The sequence below is a fragment of the Rhincodon typus genome, unplaced genomic scaffold, assembly GCF_021869965.1.
Source record: "Rhincodon typus isolate 14 unplaced genomic scaffold, sRhiTyp1.1 hic_rhity00003035, whole genome shotgun sequence".
Taxonomy (NCBI): domain Eukaryota; kingdom Metazoa; phylum Chordata; class Chondrichthyes; order Orectolobiformes; family Rhincodontidae; genus Rhincodon; species Rhincodon typus.
The window spans coordinates 2,434-18,381 of NW_025968673.1; the positions used below are offsets into that span (position 1 = coordinate 2,434).

At 43.6% G+C, this 15,948-nt stretch overlaps 2 protein-coding genes and 1 pseudogene across 3 annotated transcripts; all 3 read right to left on the reverse strand.

Moving 5' to 3' along the window:
- Positions 1-1,687: 1,687 nt before the first annotated feature.
- Positions 1,688-5,229, reverse strand: LOC109931179 (ferritin, heavy subunit-like). The gene is made up of 4 exons (XM_020530508.2): positions 5,045-5,229; positions 4,162-4,308; positions 3,828-3,953; positions 1,688-1,965 (listed from the first exon to the last, which is right to left on the reverse strand). The coding sequence occupies exons 1-4, from the start codon at positions 5,144-5,146 to the stop codon at positions 1,813-1,815; spliced, it is 528 nt and encodes a 175-aa protein (XP_020386097.2). The 5' UTR covers positions 5,147-5,229; the 3' UTR covers positions 1,688-1,812.
- A 3,995-nt stretch (positions 5,230-9,224) lies between these two features.
- On the reverse strand, positions 9,225-12,129 carry LOC109917689 (annotated as a pseudogene).
- LOC109917690 (ferritin heavy chain A-like) lies at positions 9,225-15,022 on the reverse strand. Of its 2 annotated transcripts, XM_048593530.1 has the most exons (5): positions 14,842-15,022; positions 13,868-14,012; positions 13,551-13,676; positions 13,168-13,298; positions 9,225-9,337 (listed from the first exon to the last, which is right to left on the reverse strand). In XM_048593530.1, the coding sequence occupies exons 1-5, from the start codon at positions 14,997-14,999 to the stop codon at positions 9,322-9,324; spliced, it is 576 nt and encodes a 191-aa protein (XP_048449487.1). In that variant the 5' UTR covers positions 15,000-15,022; the 3' UTR covers positions 9,225-9,321. The 2 variants fall into 2 exon arrangements, with proteins under 2 accessions (XP_048449487.1, XP_048449486.1); XM_048593529.1 differs by lacking the exon at positions 9,225-9,337 and having other exon boundaries at positions 12,828-13,298.
- Between the last annotated feature and the right edge of the window lie 926 nt (positions 15,023-15,948).

Here is a 15,948-nt window from a genome sequence, read left to right on the forward strand (position 1 = left end):
CTTTATTCCATTAAGTCCAGATGGAGGGGAATCTGATCTCATGACAGCGGAAGGGTTTTTGTTTTACTTACACACATTTGGAAATAGAAAATGACAGAAATGCCTGACATCTGGACACAGGTAATTCCTTTTTTAAGGCATAAAAACTCAAAAACATTTGGTTTCTAAGGTATATTTTCTTCAAGGAGTTCTTTGGGCTATCCTTTCAGGAATATTTAACATTCCCTTTTGCAAGGATTGGATCAGGTGTCTCTCCGGGTATAGTAGACAATCAGTGTACTTCTTCACCAGTTTGCAGGTTTACATCACTAGCAGTGGGCTACGCCCATGATTCAATTTGTGGCTTACGCTGCAAGTATATTTAGGCTGGTTTCTGTGCCTCAGTGTAAGAGTGTTCCATGCGGCTGACTAAGTAAACTGTTTCAGAGAACAAGCATGCGAGCGCAGATACTTTTATTCCGGAAAGACACACATTATGGTATCATGCAGCTGACTTACAAGTACAGGGCTGTCTACACACTGCTGCATTACAACAGAAAGAAATGCTAGATCTTTTGCACAGTATCAGTATCTGCACCTATAAGGAGCAGGGATCTGATGGCTGTAATCCGATGTGGGATAAGCAATTTTGTTATTTTTGAAATCATTGAATGTTGATCGCTTTCCCTCATGGTAAAGACTATGGCTACATTTCCTGGGCCAGCAGAGCAAAAAAATAAAAGTAGTATTATTCAGGCAAATCAACTCAGAGTACTGAATGCAACATTCCTGAGGCTCACACACTTTAGTGAGCCATCAGGAATGGGCTGGCTTATGTAGCAGCCCGGGAATAGTATTTGATCCTCCAAACATTATGGCTCCAGCACTGGATCATTGTCACTGGCAACAGTTTAGTTCCCAAGCACCCACAGGAGTTAGGAATTGGAACTGGATCTGGCAGATGTCAGCATTGGGAAGGAATCCCTTATATGCTGCAGGTTGATACCCAGGCAGACAGGCCTGGTCAGCAAAATTTAAAATTTCAACTAAGGTTTTAGTCCATCTTTTCACACAAAATGTCTGGATGGGTACATGAATGGAAAGGGTTTGGAGGGAAGAGGCCAAGTGGGACGAGGTTAAAGGATATTGAGTCAACATGGACTAGTTGGGCCAAAGGTGGTATTTGTGCTGTACAACCCTGACCTGAGGCTCATTAATTTGAATCTCAGTTGGTAGGGCCTGCCGTGGAGCTGAGGTTGTTGAAAGGATCGACATTTAAAATCCATTCCTGTGTGATGCTGGCACCCTGACATTCACCCTCTCCACTGCTAATACTCAGTGCAGGCTGGTGTCACTATGTTCTGCATAAACACACCAATACCTTTTATTTTCTAAACCTATGAAGACTTGGATGCAGAAAATTGCAGGGCAATGGATACATGGGAACATCTCCCACTGCAGATTGCACTCCAAGACACTCACCATCCAAACTAAAGTGTTGCTGGGTGGAAACCTTCTAATTCTTTCAAGGGTGTTGTGGGTCTACCTACAAAAGATGGTAGGGTGTTTCAAAGCAGCAACTCACCATCTCAAAGAATTGTCTGGTCCAGACAGTGAAACCCACAGCCCAGTGGGGAAAGTGTTCCCATCAGCAAGAACAGAATCAAGCTGCAGCAAGGATTCACCCAGAAAGGGAGGCAAGACACGGTCCAATATGGAGCAGTTTATTTACACTTGGGACAGGACAATGAGCTGCTTCTACAAAAGGAGAAGTCTCCACAGGTCTCCCATTTAGACACATGGCAACAAGCTTGCTCCCTGCATTCAGTTCAGTCACTCTTCCCCCAGGGTGAGCCTGTCAAACAGGTACTCTCCCATGCCATTCTCAGGGGCTCCCAGTCTCTTCAGGTTGGTGATGTGATCTCCCAGCTTCTTGATCATCTTCACTTGCTCATCCAAGTAGTGCCTCTCCAGGAAGTCACACAGCTGGAAAGGCAATAGAAGGAAAGGAAGTTTAGACAAGGTAAAAGAATTATCCTGCTTGAACTGGTGTAGTAAAGAACAGCTGATGTTGCTGTCGTGGTCCTGGTGCAGAAGAATTTCTATACAACAGACTGAGGATCCTAACATCACTAATGTTTGGAATTAACAATTATCCAGAACACAACTATGCAGCACATAAACAGGTCATTCAGACCATGATCTTGTGCTGAACATGCACAATTAAACTAATCCCTTTCGCCTGCCCTTGGCCCATATCCCTCCATGCCTTGCTTATTCACGTACTTATCTAAAAGCCCTTGAGCAACCCGATCGTCTGCCTTCACCACCAGTACCTTGGCAGTGCATTCCAAACTCCTTTTCATTAAAAGGAAACTGCCCCCACTAACCCCTCACCTAAGATGCAGGCCATAGTTTTAGGCATTTCAACACTGAAAAGTTGAAGGATCACCAGACCCAAAACATGGATTTTCTTCAGATGCCGCCAGGCCCACTAAGCTTTCCCCAGATGTTTGAGGCACAGATATTTCTATCTTCCAGACTTCAAGCCTTCCTCAGCCTGAGGTTCTAGAGATCTGAAGCCTAGCTTTTCCAGCTTCTTGAGCTCATACCCTCTCATCCAGGCAGCATCCTGGTCAACGTCTTCTGCACCCACTCCAATGCCTCCACATTCTTCCTGTAATGTGGTGACCAGAATTTAACAATCCTGCAAGGGTTGCCTGACCAAAGTCTGAAAGCTGCACCATGACATCCTGACTCATGTACTCCATTTCCCAGGGGCAAACAGGTCATTGCTTTTGTCCACTAAGTACTCATGTGGCTACTTTCAGGGAGCTAAGGACCTGGACCCCCAAGATCCCTCTTTATATCAATGCTGTTCAGAGTCTGGCCATTAACTATTTACTTTTGCTTAACATTTGAAATCCCAATGTGCAGCATCTCACTTACCTCGGTTAAGCTCCATCTGCCATCTCCACCAATTTCTGCAACTGATCTATATCCTACGACTTTTAAAAAAAAAAAAAAACCACACCAGTATCCACAACTCCACTAATCTCCATCATCTGGAAATTTACTAACCAACAATCTATGTTTTCATTTGAGTTATTGATTACCAGAAATCCTGGTATGACTAATGGAACACTACTAAACCAGAACTCTATCCTGATAAGCTTCCACAACTACCCTCTGCCTATGGCCAAGTCGCTGTGAATCACACACATCTGAAATCCTCTGGATGAGCCTGCCATAGGGACCTTGCCAAATGATTTAGTAAAAATCCATGTAGACATCCAATGCTCCACCCGCTGATCATCTGTCACCTTAAATTCAAGTTACTAAGACATGATCTGCCCTGCGCAAAGCCATGCTAACTTTCCACAGTGAGCAAAGACATGCATTTGTAAAATTACACCCTATCCTAATTTTAGGAGGTTCCAACCACTGATGAGACTCACTGCTCCATAGTGATAATCCAGGAAGCTATTATTTCCCTACTTGAAAGGGAAAGTATGGCCCTGGGGAAGATATCCACTTTGATGCTCTTGCTGGATCTCAAAAAGAAAAAAATGCCCGAGCATAGGAGCACATGCCACACAAATCTCACTGTCCACCATATTCACCCATGAGAAGAATATATTGACAGATTACTCATTTAGAATCTCACACATACTCTCTATCCAAGCACAAGGTGCCTCCTTCATCCTTGCATGGTCCTACCTTCTCACTAGTTATCCTCTTATTTTTAAGAAGGCTGGTTATCAGATCAAAGAAAGACCTTCATTCAAAATACTGAATAGGCTCAAGGTGCCACCCTCCAAATTCAAAAGCCCACATTAGAAACTCACATGAGGGTCCGTGTGGTCAGAGGCGAGTTTGTGCAGATCCAGCAGACTCTGGTTCACATCCTTCTCCATCTGCAGAGCTCTCTGCATTGCCTCCAGACCATTGCCCCACTCATCCTGCTCTGGCTTCTGAAGGTTTGGGTGGGGGGTGCGGGTATTGGGAGTGCAAAAAAAGAGTGCTGCTTTAATGGATTGAAAAACCAAGGGACAATGGGTTGGAAGGATGACCTAGCATACCATAATAGTTACAACATTGGAACAAATTGATTCCATTGGCCCAAACATTAAGTACTATGAGTTCTAGTGAAGCTAATTGGAGAAAACAATTAAATCCAACCTTGACATCCTGCAGGAGTACTCTGCCTCCACGTTTATTATGGAATGCCATCAGTTTCTCAGCACGTTCCCGTTCCTCATGGGACTCCCCTTTGAAGAACTCAGCAAAGCGACGCAGGGCAACATCATCCCGGTCAAAGTAAGAGAACTGCAAACAGATAAAACCAAAAAACTCATTGCTTCCATTTAAAGTCTGTCAAATTTCTCAGAAAGTCTTTTTCCAATTATACAGGCTACAGTTCCATCAAAAAACAAAAAGAAACAACATCCTTTTTAAGTCACTAAAACCTCAGTTGAGTGGGTAAAAAGGCTCTTTCCTTCCAAAAGAAGAGGGAAGGAAAGGGATCAACTTCCTACAAGTTGGAAAATGAATGTTTAATGCTGAAGGTTGGGGTTTAAAATATTAAGGCAACCTCATTGTTTCAAAGTGTCATTATGGGTAAGGGAGAAAGACTCAGCCTCAGTGAGGAAACCTACCAACACAGAACAGGATTCTCAGCTCTGAAGTGAACTAAGAATAGTTAACTCGCAAAGATCGGCAACAATGAGGGCTCAGGGTAGTGGTAATGTCCTTACCTCTGGGATAGGAGATCCAGGACCAAGTCCCAAGGGACCTTCCAGAGAAAGGTCATGATCTCTCTGGACAAGTTGATTCATGATTTATTCAAGGCAGCAAATCATTATATTCATCAATAACACCATACAATAGTAGTTTCAGTAACTTTTTTGTAAGATTAGACTTGAATAAAGCATTCAAGTCTCCACATCACAGAAGTACTATACTAGGGCATTCTTAAATACAAATTGACTGAAGGAGAGAAATCCTACATTCTTAATATCATGCAGGCCCAACTTCAATTCCAAAACAAATCCACGAGGCTCACCATGGAGAGGTAAACAGAAGAAGAATAGAGCTCCAGGTTGATCTGCTTGTTAACAGCATCCTCACAGTCTTTGTGGTAGCTCTGATACACTTGGGAGGCCATCTTCACTATTCCTACTCACTATCACCCAGACAACCTGAGAACTGAGTCACTCTCCCACAAACTCTTGTATTTCTTCTCCTGGGACCATCCTGCATTCAATCAGGGAGAGGCAGGACTGATGATGATTGATGGTTCCTGCTAACCAATCAGGAACCACCCATGCATACAGGCACCAATTAGAGAGAGGGGGTGGGTGTGTTAAGCAGAGCTGATCAGAGGTGTAGATTACAGTCAGGTCTGGATGGTTATTCTGTGATTGGAACAGCAGGAGGCCATTCAGCATCTCAAACCTGCTGCACCACTCAATCAGGTCATGGTTCATTTTGTTCCTTTTAAAAGAAACAGATTTGGTTTGGGAAAAGCTTTCACGTTTTCTTTTTAAATTAAGGTGATTGTGACCAACTGCACGAGGGACTCAATGAGGAAGGCGGGTGTCAGTTTCTCAGCCTGTTGTGCCGGATCAAAGGGTATGGAGAGAGAGTGGGAAGATGGGACTGAGTTCGGGGATCAGCCACAATCACATGGAATAGCAGAGCAGGCTGGAAGGGCTGAATGGCCTACTCCAACAATTTTTTTCTATGGTTCTACGTTTGTACAACCAGTGTAGCCAGGGTCTCGTGGTGCAGAGTTAATGTCCCAACCTCAGGAGCAGGAGGCCTTGGTACAAGATCCTACCAGATCCAGAGGCCTTATAACATCTCTGACAGGCTGATTTAGAAAACAACCAGAACTGGTGCAGGCACAATGGATCGAATGGCCTCCTGCTGTGCCATAACAATTCTCCGATTCTGTGGTGGATCTGTAAGTGAACAGCATTTCCCTGCCTCCAGCTCCTGCCTGTGGATTGTCACCTTGCAGTCTTGGAGATCATCGAGTATTCTGTTTGGTTCCGAGAGTGATCCCTGAAGAGGATTTCACCTCCTGGCAGGGCCACCCAGGACGGTACGATCAAGGGGAGGATCCTGATAATGTGCAATGCAAAACAAGTCCCCAACGGCCATCCAGGTGGAAGATAGGCGTGTGCTATCGTTGGCTGTGACGGTGGGTGAAGGCCAGCAGTGGGGAGATCCGCAGTCAACATTTCTTGGCCACTGGAACTGGGTCAACCTTGTGTAAAGGACCATGTCTCTGCCGCTGTGTAACAGCTTTCCCACATTAAAGATGCCTTGTACAGGTGCCCACAGAGAGGAATACAAACCCCCTCCCCAAACTCAGAATTTCCTTGGTGGACATTTGAAGGATTTTTAATGACAGCAGGCCATATGGCCCTTCTTGTGTGTATTGGCTTCAGAAAGAGCTACCCACCTCGTCCCACTCTCCAGGCCTACTTCTGTCGCCCTCTAAATTCATCACTTCCAAGTATATATCCAACTCTTTTTTTGTTTTAGAAACCACCTATGGAATCCACCTCCATCACTTTCCCAGGCAGCGCATTCCAAATCCTAACAACTTTCTGAGTAAAGAGATTACTCACTCTGAGCTCCCTTACTGACAAATTGTGACCCCTCGTCACCGACGTATCAACTGGAGAAAACAGAATATCCTGCTTTACCCTGACAAAATTGTTCATCACTTTCATTGCTTCAATAAGGTCACCTCTTCATCATCTCTGCTCCTAGGTTAATAAGCCCAATTTCTTTAATCTTTCCTCGTATCTAAAATTCTTCATTCCTGGTGTCATTCTAATAAATCTCCTTTGAACCTCTGTCCACGGCTTTAATGTCCTTCCTTAAATGCCACGTCCAGAACTGAACACAATATTGCAAATGTGGTCTAACCAATGATTTGTAGAGGTGTGGCATCAATTCCTTACTTTTATACTTTATGCCTCTGTTTGAAAACACAAGTTTCACATGAGCCTTCTTAACAACAGCTTCATCCTGCTCGACCACTGTCAGATAATCACATACTTGAAACCCAAAGTCCCTCTGCTCTTGCACTCACCTCAGCTTTGTAACATCGAGTCTGTTTTGTCTTTCCATGTTTCTTCTACCAAAATGCATTACTCACATTTTTATTTGTTGTATTTAGAAAGTGATTGTCAACATAAAACCTTACCTAATAAAAATCTAATAGTAAGTTTTGAAATGCAACCTGTGCGTATGTGCGATGTGCATGCTTCGACTATCCTTTGCGTCAAGAAGCTGTTTTTGATATTATCCTGGATGATTTAGTTCTAATATGAAGATTATAATCCTATTCCCCACTCTGTCCTAGATCACCATTGAGAAGAAACAGGTCCTCTCTTTCTACCCTGTCAAATCCATTAATCCTCTTCAAAATTTCAATTACAGCCATCCCTGAAACTCCTACACAGAGAAACTTGGACAAACTGTTGTCATCAATGAACCAGCTCTCTATCTAGTTTCATTCCAGAAATTCTGTGTGTAACCATCTTGGAGTCCAATCTGCCAGGACTGTGTACTCCAGCTATGCTCAAACCAGCACTTGGCAATTTCACAAGAGAACCTCCATCAAGAGGTATTTAAACCCCTCAGATCAGGGCTAACATTAGATTGGAGAATGTGGTGACTTGCCTTCTTGAATTGCTGTTGCCCATTTGGTGTAGGCAGATCCACAATGCTCCTCGTGAGGGAATTCCAGGATTCTGATCCACAGACACAGCAGGAATGGGGCTGTTTGTAACTCAGGCTGGTGCGTGGCTTGAAGTAGAACTATTGGAGTGGTTTCCCCATGTAGTGACTGCCCTTGTCATAGGGAAAAGGTCGTGGGGGATTTGGTAGGGGTTGTCTGAGGAGCTTTGCTGGATTTCTACAGCATTTATTAGCTGGTACATCGTGTCCCTGAGTGCCAGTGGTGGAAAGAGTGAATGTTTGTGGATTTTGTTCACAACAAGCGGGCTGCTCTGAGCGAGAGGCTGTGAAGATTGAGTACTTCCTTTTATCCCGATTCTGTCTGACAACTCTTTCTCCTCTGCACATCCCCTCCCCGAAATGCATGGAAAAGGTCATACTTTCTGTTCTGCCTCTGATCTCCTGACAATCTCTGTCAAGGAAATCATTCAGGGGGCAGCTGGCTTCAAATTGAAGCCACTATTGTCTGTTCACCATAAACAAAGACAAAATTCTGCATGGATCTCAAGCTGTACAACAGCAAATGCCCCTTCGCGCATGGTGATTAATAAAACAAATCCCTACTCCCCTCCTTGTAGGAGCACCAGGTCCAATACTAGTATTGGCTGAATGAGCTCCTCCAGACAGCTTGGTCAAGTCTCTTGAAGCACCTTCACTGGTTTACACCCTGGGAGATTTGAACAGAATGTTTGACCATCACTGCAAATTAAATGCACAGTTGGAGTTACACCAAATATTTCAGCCAATGCAAGTTGTTGAAAGTGATAAGTGCAGTTTTCAGAAGCGAGTGGAACAGTTGTGGAGTTACTTTAGCTCCTTATTCTTTATTAATGGGCTGTAAAAAGGCCAAAAGCAGGCTTTATTCTCCAAAAAGTTCACTGTCGCGAAACTAAAGTCCCTACCTTGGAAGCAACAACTGTCTAACAAATCAAGTGTTGCTCATCCAAAAGCAGTCAAAATGGTGTGTCTTGCAAATATGATAATAACCTTATTCCTGTCGGAGTATTTCAACTGATCAACTGAAGTGACTATTCCGACTGAATTTCTCCCCAGATGCTACCAGATCTGTTGAGTCTTTCCCAATGATTTCTTGTTCCTGATTTCCAGCATCCAGAGTTCCTTTGAATCCTTCAAATTCAAACATTGCTAGGGACAGTGCACCAGTTAGATGCTTAACATTCAGACAGTGGACTGATTTGTTCATTGACTGAGGCAGTTCTTCAAATCAGTCCAGTCAGCACAAGGCAAAACCCATCATCAGCTGAATGAGCATTGGTTCCAAGTCAAAAAGCTGAAGCAGTTGTGGAAATTCCACAACTAGAATTACTTCGTTCAAAAATCCCTACAGACAGTGGATTCAAAAGTTGCAAGTTAAATGGGCAATTATTGCATCAAGCTAAAGTACAAAAGCTTAAGGACCAAATAGAATCAGATGTTAAACAGCCAGAACCTCCAAAAGACATGAAATCACACAAAGCACTCAGTTCCATGGTGAACACTATTTTAATTCTGCTCAAAGCACAACCAAAGTCACGAACTAGAATGAAGTCACCATGCACAAATAGAATTTATTGATCCCACTCAGCTCAGGGTGAGCCTGTCAAACAGGTACTCTCCCGTGCCTTTCTCAGGGGCTCCCAGTCTCTTCAGGTTGGTGATATGATCTCCCAGCTTCTTGATCATCTTCACTTGCTCATCCAAGTAGTACCTCTCCAGGAAGTCACACAGCTGGAGGAACAAAAAGAAAGAAAGAGAGTTTTTGAAAGTGGAGGATAATCTACACAAGAAATATTTAAAGAGTCTTCCCTCAACTGATTCTGGGAAGTGATGACACAGATAGGCTTTTCTCGCCCAACAGGATTGAAATTCACCAAGAGGCAAATCATCGATTTTACTTTTGTTTCACAAATTAAGATGTTAAAAGAAGTACAAGAAAACATTTACAACTGGTCTCATGCTGCTTATTGTGTATGCAAAGCCACCTTCAGGTTTGTGTTTGTTACAAATCTGTGAGGATTCCCTCCTGCACTGCCATCCCAACGTTCCCCAATAGGCTTCATCTGTATGGAATAATCCCTTGCCCTTGGGGAGGAGGGGCAGTGAGTGGGGGAAGAAGAATTGATTGAAGCCTGTTTAATTCATGTCCTAAAGCCACAGCCTTACACCCATTGATACTGGCCTTGGTTTCACAATATGCAGGAGGAGCACATTCTCAATTTCCATCTGCACAGCTCTGAACATGGGGCTTCCAATTGGTTTTATTCGGGATCAGCATAAAAGAACCAAGCTGAAAGCAAAGCAAACATTCCCTTCACAGTTCAGCAAGTTGGCATTTGCCTTATCAGCAAGGAAACTTGCTTTAAATGGGGTCTAAAGTCTGGAGAGATTGTTACACTCAGACAAGATAGAGCCCATGGTGTTGGGGTAGGACATGAAAAAAAGAGAGAAGATAGTCATCTATTATTATTCAGCCAGAGTTCAAATAAGGGGAACATTCAGGATGGCAACTTACCTGTCATGTGACCCTGCGGACAGAGGGATAGTTTTAAGGGAAGAGGTCAAGACTGCACTCAGCACAGAATGAAAAGGAGACCTCACTGAAACACAGGATTCTATGGAGCTTCACAGGGTCCAAGTACAACTGTTATTTCTCCCTGAGGGAGTGTCTACGATCTGAAGGCATGATCTCAGGTAAGGGGTTAGACAGGAAACTCTCAGGAGTGAATCCATGGAATTCTTGGCTGCAGAGGGCTGTTGAGGATGGGTCACATTAATAATAAAAAAACCACAAAGGGAATCAAGATTTAGGTGGATAAGGCTGGAAATTAAAGTTGAGGATTCAGATCAGCCATGATTGGGAATGGCATAACAGACTTGATGGGCTGAGTGGCCTGCTTCTTGCTTTACACCTTATAGTTGAGATGAAGTAGCATTCTCAGTTAAAAGATATTGGTGTACAGACTGAAAAGCTGTGTAGGGAGCAATACAAATCATGGTAGTAACATTCATACTGAGTCATTTTAATCCAACTTCAATCACATGGGTAACATCTGGAATGAAGAACTCACATGAGGGTCTGTGTGGTCAGAGGAGAGTTTGTGCAGATCCAGCATACTCTGGTTCACATCCTTCTCTATCTGCAGGGCTCTCTGCATTGCCTCCAGACCATTGCCCCACTCATCCTGCTCTGGCTTCTAAAGAGAGGGAAGAGGTAGATATTTCAATAGATTGAAATATCCACAAAGGGAAGCAGGATGCAGGATGCAGGATGGAATAGCATGCCATAATAGTCACATAACAGCATTAATCCAATTGCTCCAAACATTTAATACCACAAGTTGCAGTGATGCTGGATAGGTATAATTAAACCCAACATTGATGTCCTGCAAGAGGACTCGGCCTCCACGTTTATTCTGGAATGCCAGTTTCTCAGCATGTGCCCATTCCTCATGGCCCTGTCCTTGAAGAACTCAGCAAAGTGATGCAGGGCAACATCATCCCGGTCAAAGTAAAAGGACTGTGGGAAGAGAGTCAAACACCTGTTATCACATTTAAGTCTTTACATGCAATTCAGTTTCAGATGTGGAAAACAAATTTGTTATGATTCTTTGCCACTCCAAAGTTGCTGATGGGCAGTTAGGTAGCTCTTAGGAGACAAACAAAGTTTACTTTGAGATGCAATTTTTAATGGAAATTGTTGGAATATGCCACCCCCCTGTCCTGCGGATGGGGAATTTCTTGAGTTTCTATTTCTGTTAACAGTGGAACTCACTCCAAGTGAACAAGCATCTCAGAGTCACTGAACGATCTTACTGTCAGAAACTGACCAGTTTCCTTCAGTACAGAGGCAATTGTTACTGACTTCAAACACCACACTAGATTCGTATTGGTATTGAATGGCATATCTTCCTTGAGCAAAGCTCATCAGGAACCTCAAAACTACATCTATATCTAGAGGTAAAAGACATGTTCACTAGCTAGAGTCACCCTATTACTGACTATTCCCTTAATCAATAGTCAGGTACTGTTGTGTTGTTGATTAGTCACAGTAACTAGCGGAGGTAATGCAGCATTAAACCCCCATAGAAAACAGCTGCTGTAAGGAACAGCCCATTGACTCCGTAATAACTCCCACACAAAGTCCTTCACTACTCAAAAGTGTCGTTGTCCCAGCAATAGAGTAGAGCTTAAAGCCATTTCCATTAACCTTGAGAATCTCCACTTTCTCCAAATACAGCGGCAAGGAACACAACACTCACCATGGAGAGGTAAACATAGGAGGAATAGAGCTCCAGGTTGATCTGCTTGTTAACAGCAGCCTCACAGTCCTTGTGGTAGTTCTGACACACTTGGGAGGCCATCTTTCACTATTCCTGCTCACTATTACCCAGCAACTCTTGAACTGAGCCTCACCAGCACAAGCTCTTGTATTTATATTCCTGGGAACATCCTGCACTCGGAGGCGGGGAAAGGCATCACCAATGATTAGCAATGCCTGCTAGCCAATCAGAAATCACCATACATCCAAGTACAATGTACAAAGAAAAAGGGTTTTGCAGAGGGACAATAACCCAGGACCCGAGATTTGGAGAAAATTTGTTTTAATGTGGGCCTTGCTTATAGATTAATGCATCTTGAACAAATCTCTAGCTTGCCCCTTGTTTATGGGCAGATAAGAATTAACTGATTTAGAAAACAAAATTAAACAATCTGACCTAATCTAGTTCTTTTGCTTCCTGTTACAGCCTGAGGTTTTCCCTAACAACATTTGGTTTTATTACAGAAGGTTTCAGTCCTTCCGCAGACCAGATAGAGTGACTATTGTTCATATCTGGAACCACCAATTATGTGGCAGGTTCAAGCAGCTGAGGGGGGTGTAGGGAAGGGAAAGAAGAAGATACCACCATGAGACACAGTCAATCCACAGATACTGAACTAGTATCTGGGTAGTGACATCTGTTCTGGTGACACAAAAGGATTCAAGATGCAGTGAACATCTAGTGGTCACACTGGGCTTTGTCCAAACTGAGAGATATCACATGGTTACCCAATAGCCACCCTGCTGGCCAGAGACTAATTGCTGGCTGCACCCAAACTCAGCAGGTAATAGGCAAGGCAGGTGGTCTGGTGACAAGTATTTCAAAAAGGGAAGGGAGTACAAAAAACCCACACACCTTGCTGTAATTACCACATTGAAGTTGCTTGTCATGGTCTATGTGACCTTTTGCAAGTAGTGCTTCCATACAAACTAATGGGAAAATACAGTACTGGGCAGTTTATTGACAGTTTCAAAATTACACAATAGAAATTGGTCTCATCTGTTTTTACGAGCAGAAAACCATCAAGTACAGATATCTCCCATTTATGGCAGAAGTTACAAGGCTTGCTCCCGGCAGTCAGTTCAGTCGCTCTCCCCCCAGGGTGAGCCTGTCAAACAGGTACTCTCCCATGCCATTATCAGGGGCTCCCAGTCTCTTCAGGTTGGTGATGTGATCTCCCAGCTTCTTGATCATCTTCACTTGCTCATCCAAGTAGTGCCTCTCCAGGAAGTCACACAGCTGGAGAAACAGAGGGCAACCAATTAAATCCATCAAAATACAGTTTCCTCAAGAGCTTGGGAGACCGAGCAGTGAAGCAATGTCATGGAGATTGACAGAAACATTTAAGTGCTCAGTTTTTGAAACACTAGAATTGTCGTGTATCCCAGTACAAAACCCTCCACAATGTAGATCGAGATCTTGAGGCTAAAAGGCCTTAGTCTTATCCATCTGTTAGCCAAAAGCCCAGGCTCAAATACACTACACACTCACATGAGGGTCCATGTTGCCAGAGGCAAGTTTGTGCAGATCCAGCAGACTCTGGTTCACATCCTTCTCCATCTGCAGAGCTCTCTGCATTGCCTCCAGACCATTGCCCCAATCATCCTGCTCTGGCTTCTGAAGGGAGGGAAGGAGATGCTTCAATGAAGAACAAAATTGCAAGAAAACAGTGAAAAGCAACTAGAGATCCATGTCATTAGGTATTAGTACAAGAACAGAAACTGATGGATTAGATCAGAATTAATACAAGTTAAAGAAAGCACAGTCGTTGACAGGGACACAAAATCACTCATTCCATCAAACCCAACCTTGATGTCCTGCAGGAGGACTCGGCCTCCACGTTTATTCTGGAATGCCATCAGTTTCTCAGCGTGTTCCCATTCCTCATGAGACTGCTCATTGAAGAACTCAGCAAAATGACGCAGGGCAACATCATCCCGGTCAAAGTAAGAACTGCAAAACAGCCAAAAGGGAAAAGTCATTGCTGCCATTTGAATTTGGAACATTTCCTCAGAAGGGCTTTTTCCAGTTATACAGGCTGCAGTTCCATGAAGGGAAAACATATCCCTTGTAAGTCACTAAAAATCTGACCTGAACAGACAGATGTTCTTTCCTTCTGAAGTAGGAGGGAAGGAAAGGGATTATCTTGCTACAAGTTGGATCATGACTATTTAATACTGAATATTTGGATTTAAATGTTAAGTATTAACCTAATTGTTCCAGTGTCATATGGTTAAGGGAAAAAGATTCCACTTCAGGTGAGGAAAGCTTCCAACACAGGACAGGATTCTCAGTTCTGAATGCAATTGAAGAAACTGCACTGAGGATGTTACCAAGCACGGTAACAAAACATCTGCAGGACAACAAACCTGGTTGGTTCACCAACGAACTTCAACACCCACAACCCAAGCTGCAGATCTACTCCAAGACCTTTAGAAGTTGAAGAAAGTTAACTAGTGAAGCATGGGCATCAATGAGGGCTCATGGTAGTGGCAGTAGCTCCACCTCTGGGATACGAGGCTCTGGTCCATGTCCCAACAAACTTGTCCAAGAGGAAAGTCATAATATACCTGGGCACATTGATTAAGATTGCTTATCCAAAGCAGTGAATTATATTACATTGAGGAAGCAATCTACTTTCAGGTGACACATCAAGGACCTGAGACAACATTTTGTCAGCAAAATGTGAGATTAGACTTGAGAAAAATATTCGCTTCTCTACAGCACAGAATGGCTACTCTAATACATTATTAAACATGAACCAACTGCAGAGAAATCCCACATCCTTAATATAAAGTGGCCACCACTTGAATTCCAAAACAAATCCACAAGGCTCATCACAGAGAAGTAAACATAGGAGGAATAGAGCTCCAGGTTGATCTGCTCGTTAACAGCATCCTCACAGTCCTTGTGGTAGTTCTGACGCACTTGCAACACCATCTTCACTATTCCTACTCACTATCACTAGGATAACTCTAGAACTAAGCCCTCTCACCCACAAACTCTTGTATTTCTACTCCTGGGACCATCCTGCACTCACCCAGGGAGAGGCAGCACCAATGATGACTGACAATTGCTGACAGCCAATCAGGAACCACCCATGCATACAGGCACCAATTAGAGAGAGGGGGTGGGTGTGTTAAGCAGAGCTGATCAGAGGTGTAGATTATAGTCAGGTCTGGATGGTTATTCTGTGATTGGAACAGCAGGAGGCCATTCAGCATCTCAAACCTGCTAGACCACTCAATCAGGTCATGGTTCGTTTGGTACTTCTTTAAAAAGCACTGGATTTGGTTTAAGAAAAGCTTTCACATTTTCTTTTCAAATTAAGGGGGCCAACTGCATGATGGACTCAATGAGGAAGGCGTGTGTCAGTTTCTCAGCCTGTTGTGCTGGGATTTGGGATAGAAAGGTGGGAAATTGTCTCTGGGTCATAGAAAATTGTAACTGGATCATTTTGGGCAAAGACAGGAAGAAAGTTCCCAATGTCTGGCAAGTTCAGGACCAGGGTTTGCAGTCTCAGGATACTGGGCAGGCCATTTAGGACTGAGATGAGGAGAAATCTCTTCACCCAGAGAGTGGGGAATCTGTGGAATTCTCTGCCACAGAAAACAGTTGAGGCCAAAAAATTGAATGGTTTCAAGAAGGAGTTAGATATAGCTCTGAGGTGTAAAGGGATCAAAAAGTATGGAGAGAGAGTGGGAGGATGGGACTGAGTTGGGGGATCAGCCACAATCACATGGAATGGCAGAGCAGGCTGGAAGGGCTGAATGGCCTACTCCAACAATTTTTTTCTCTGGTTCTATGTTTGTACAACCAGTGTAGCCAGGGTCTCGTGGTGCAGGGTTAATGTCCCAACCTCTGGACCAGGAGATCTTGGTACAAGTTC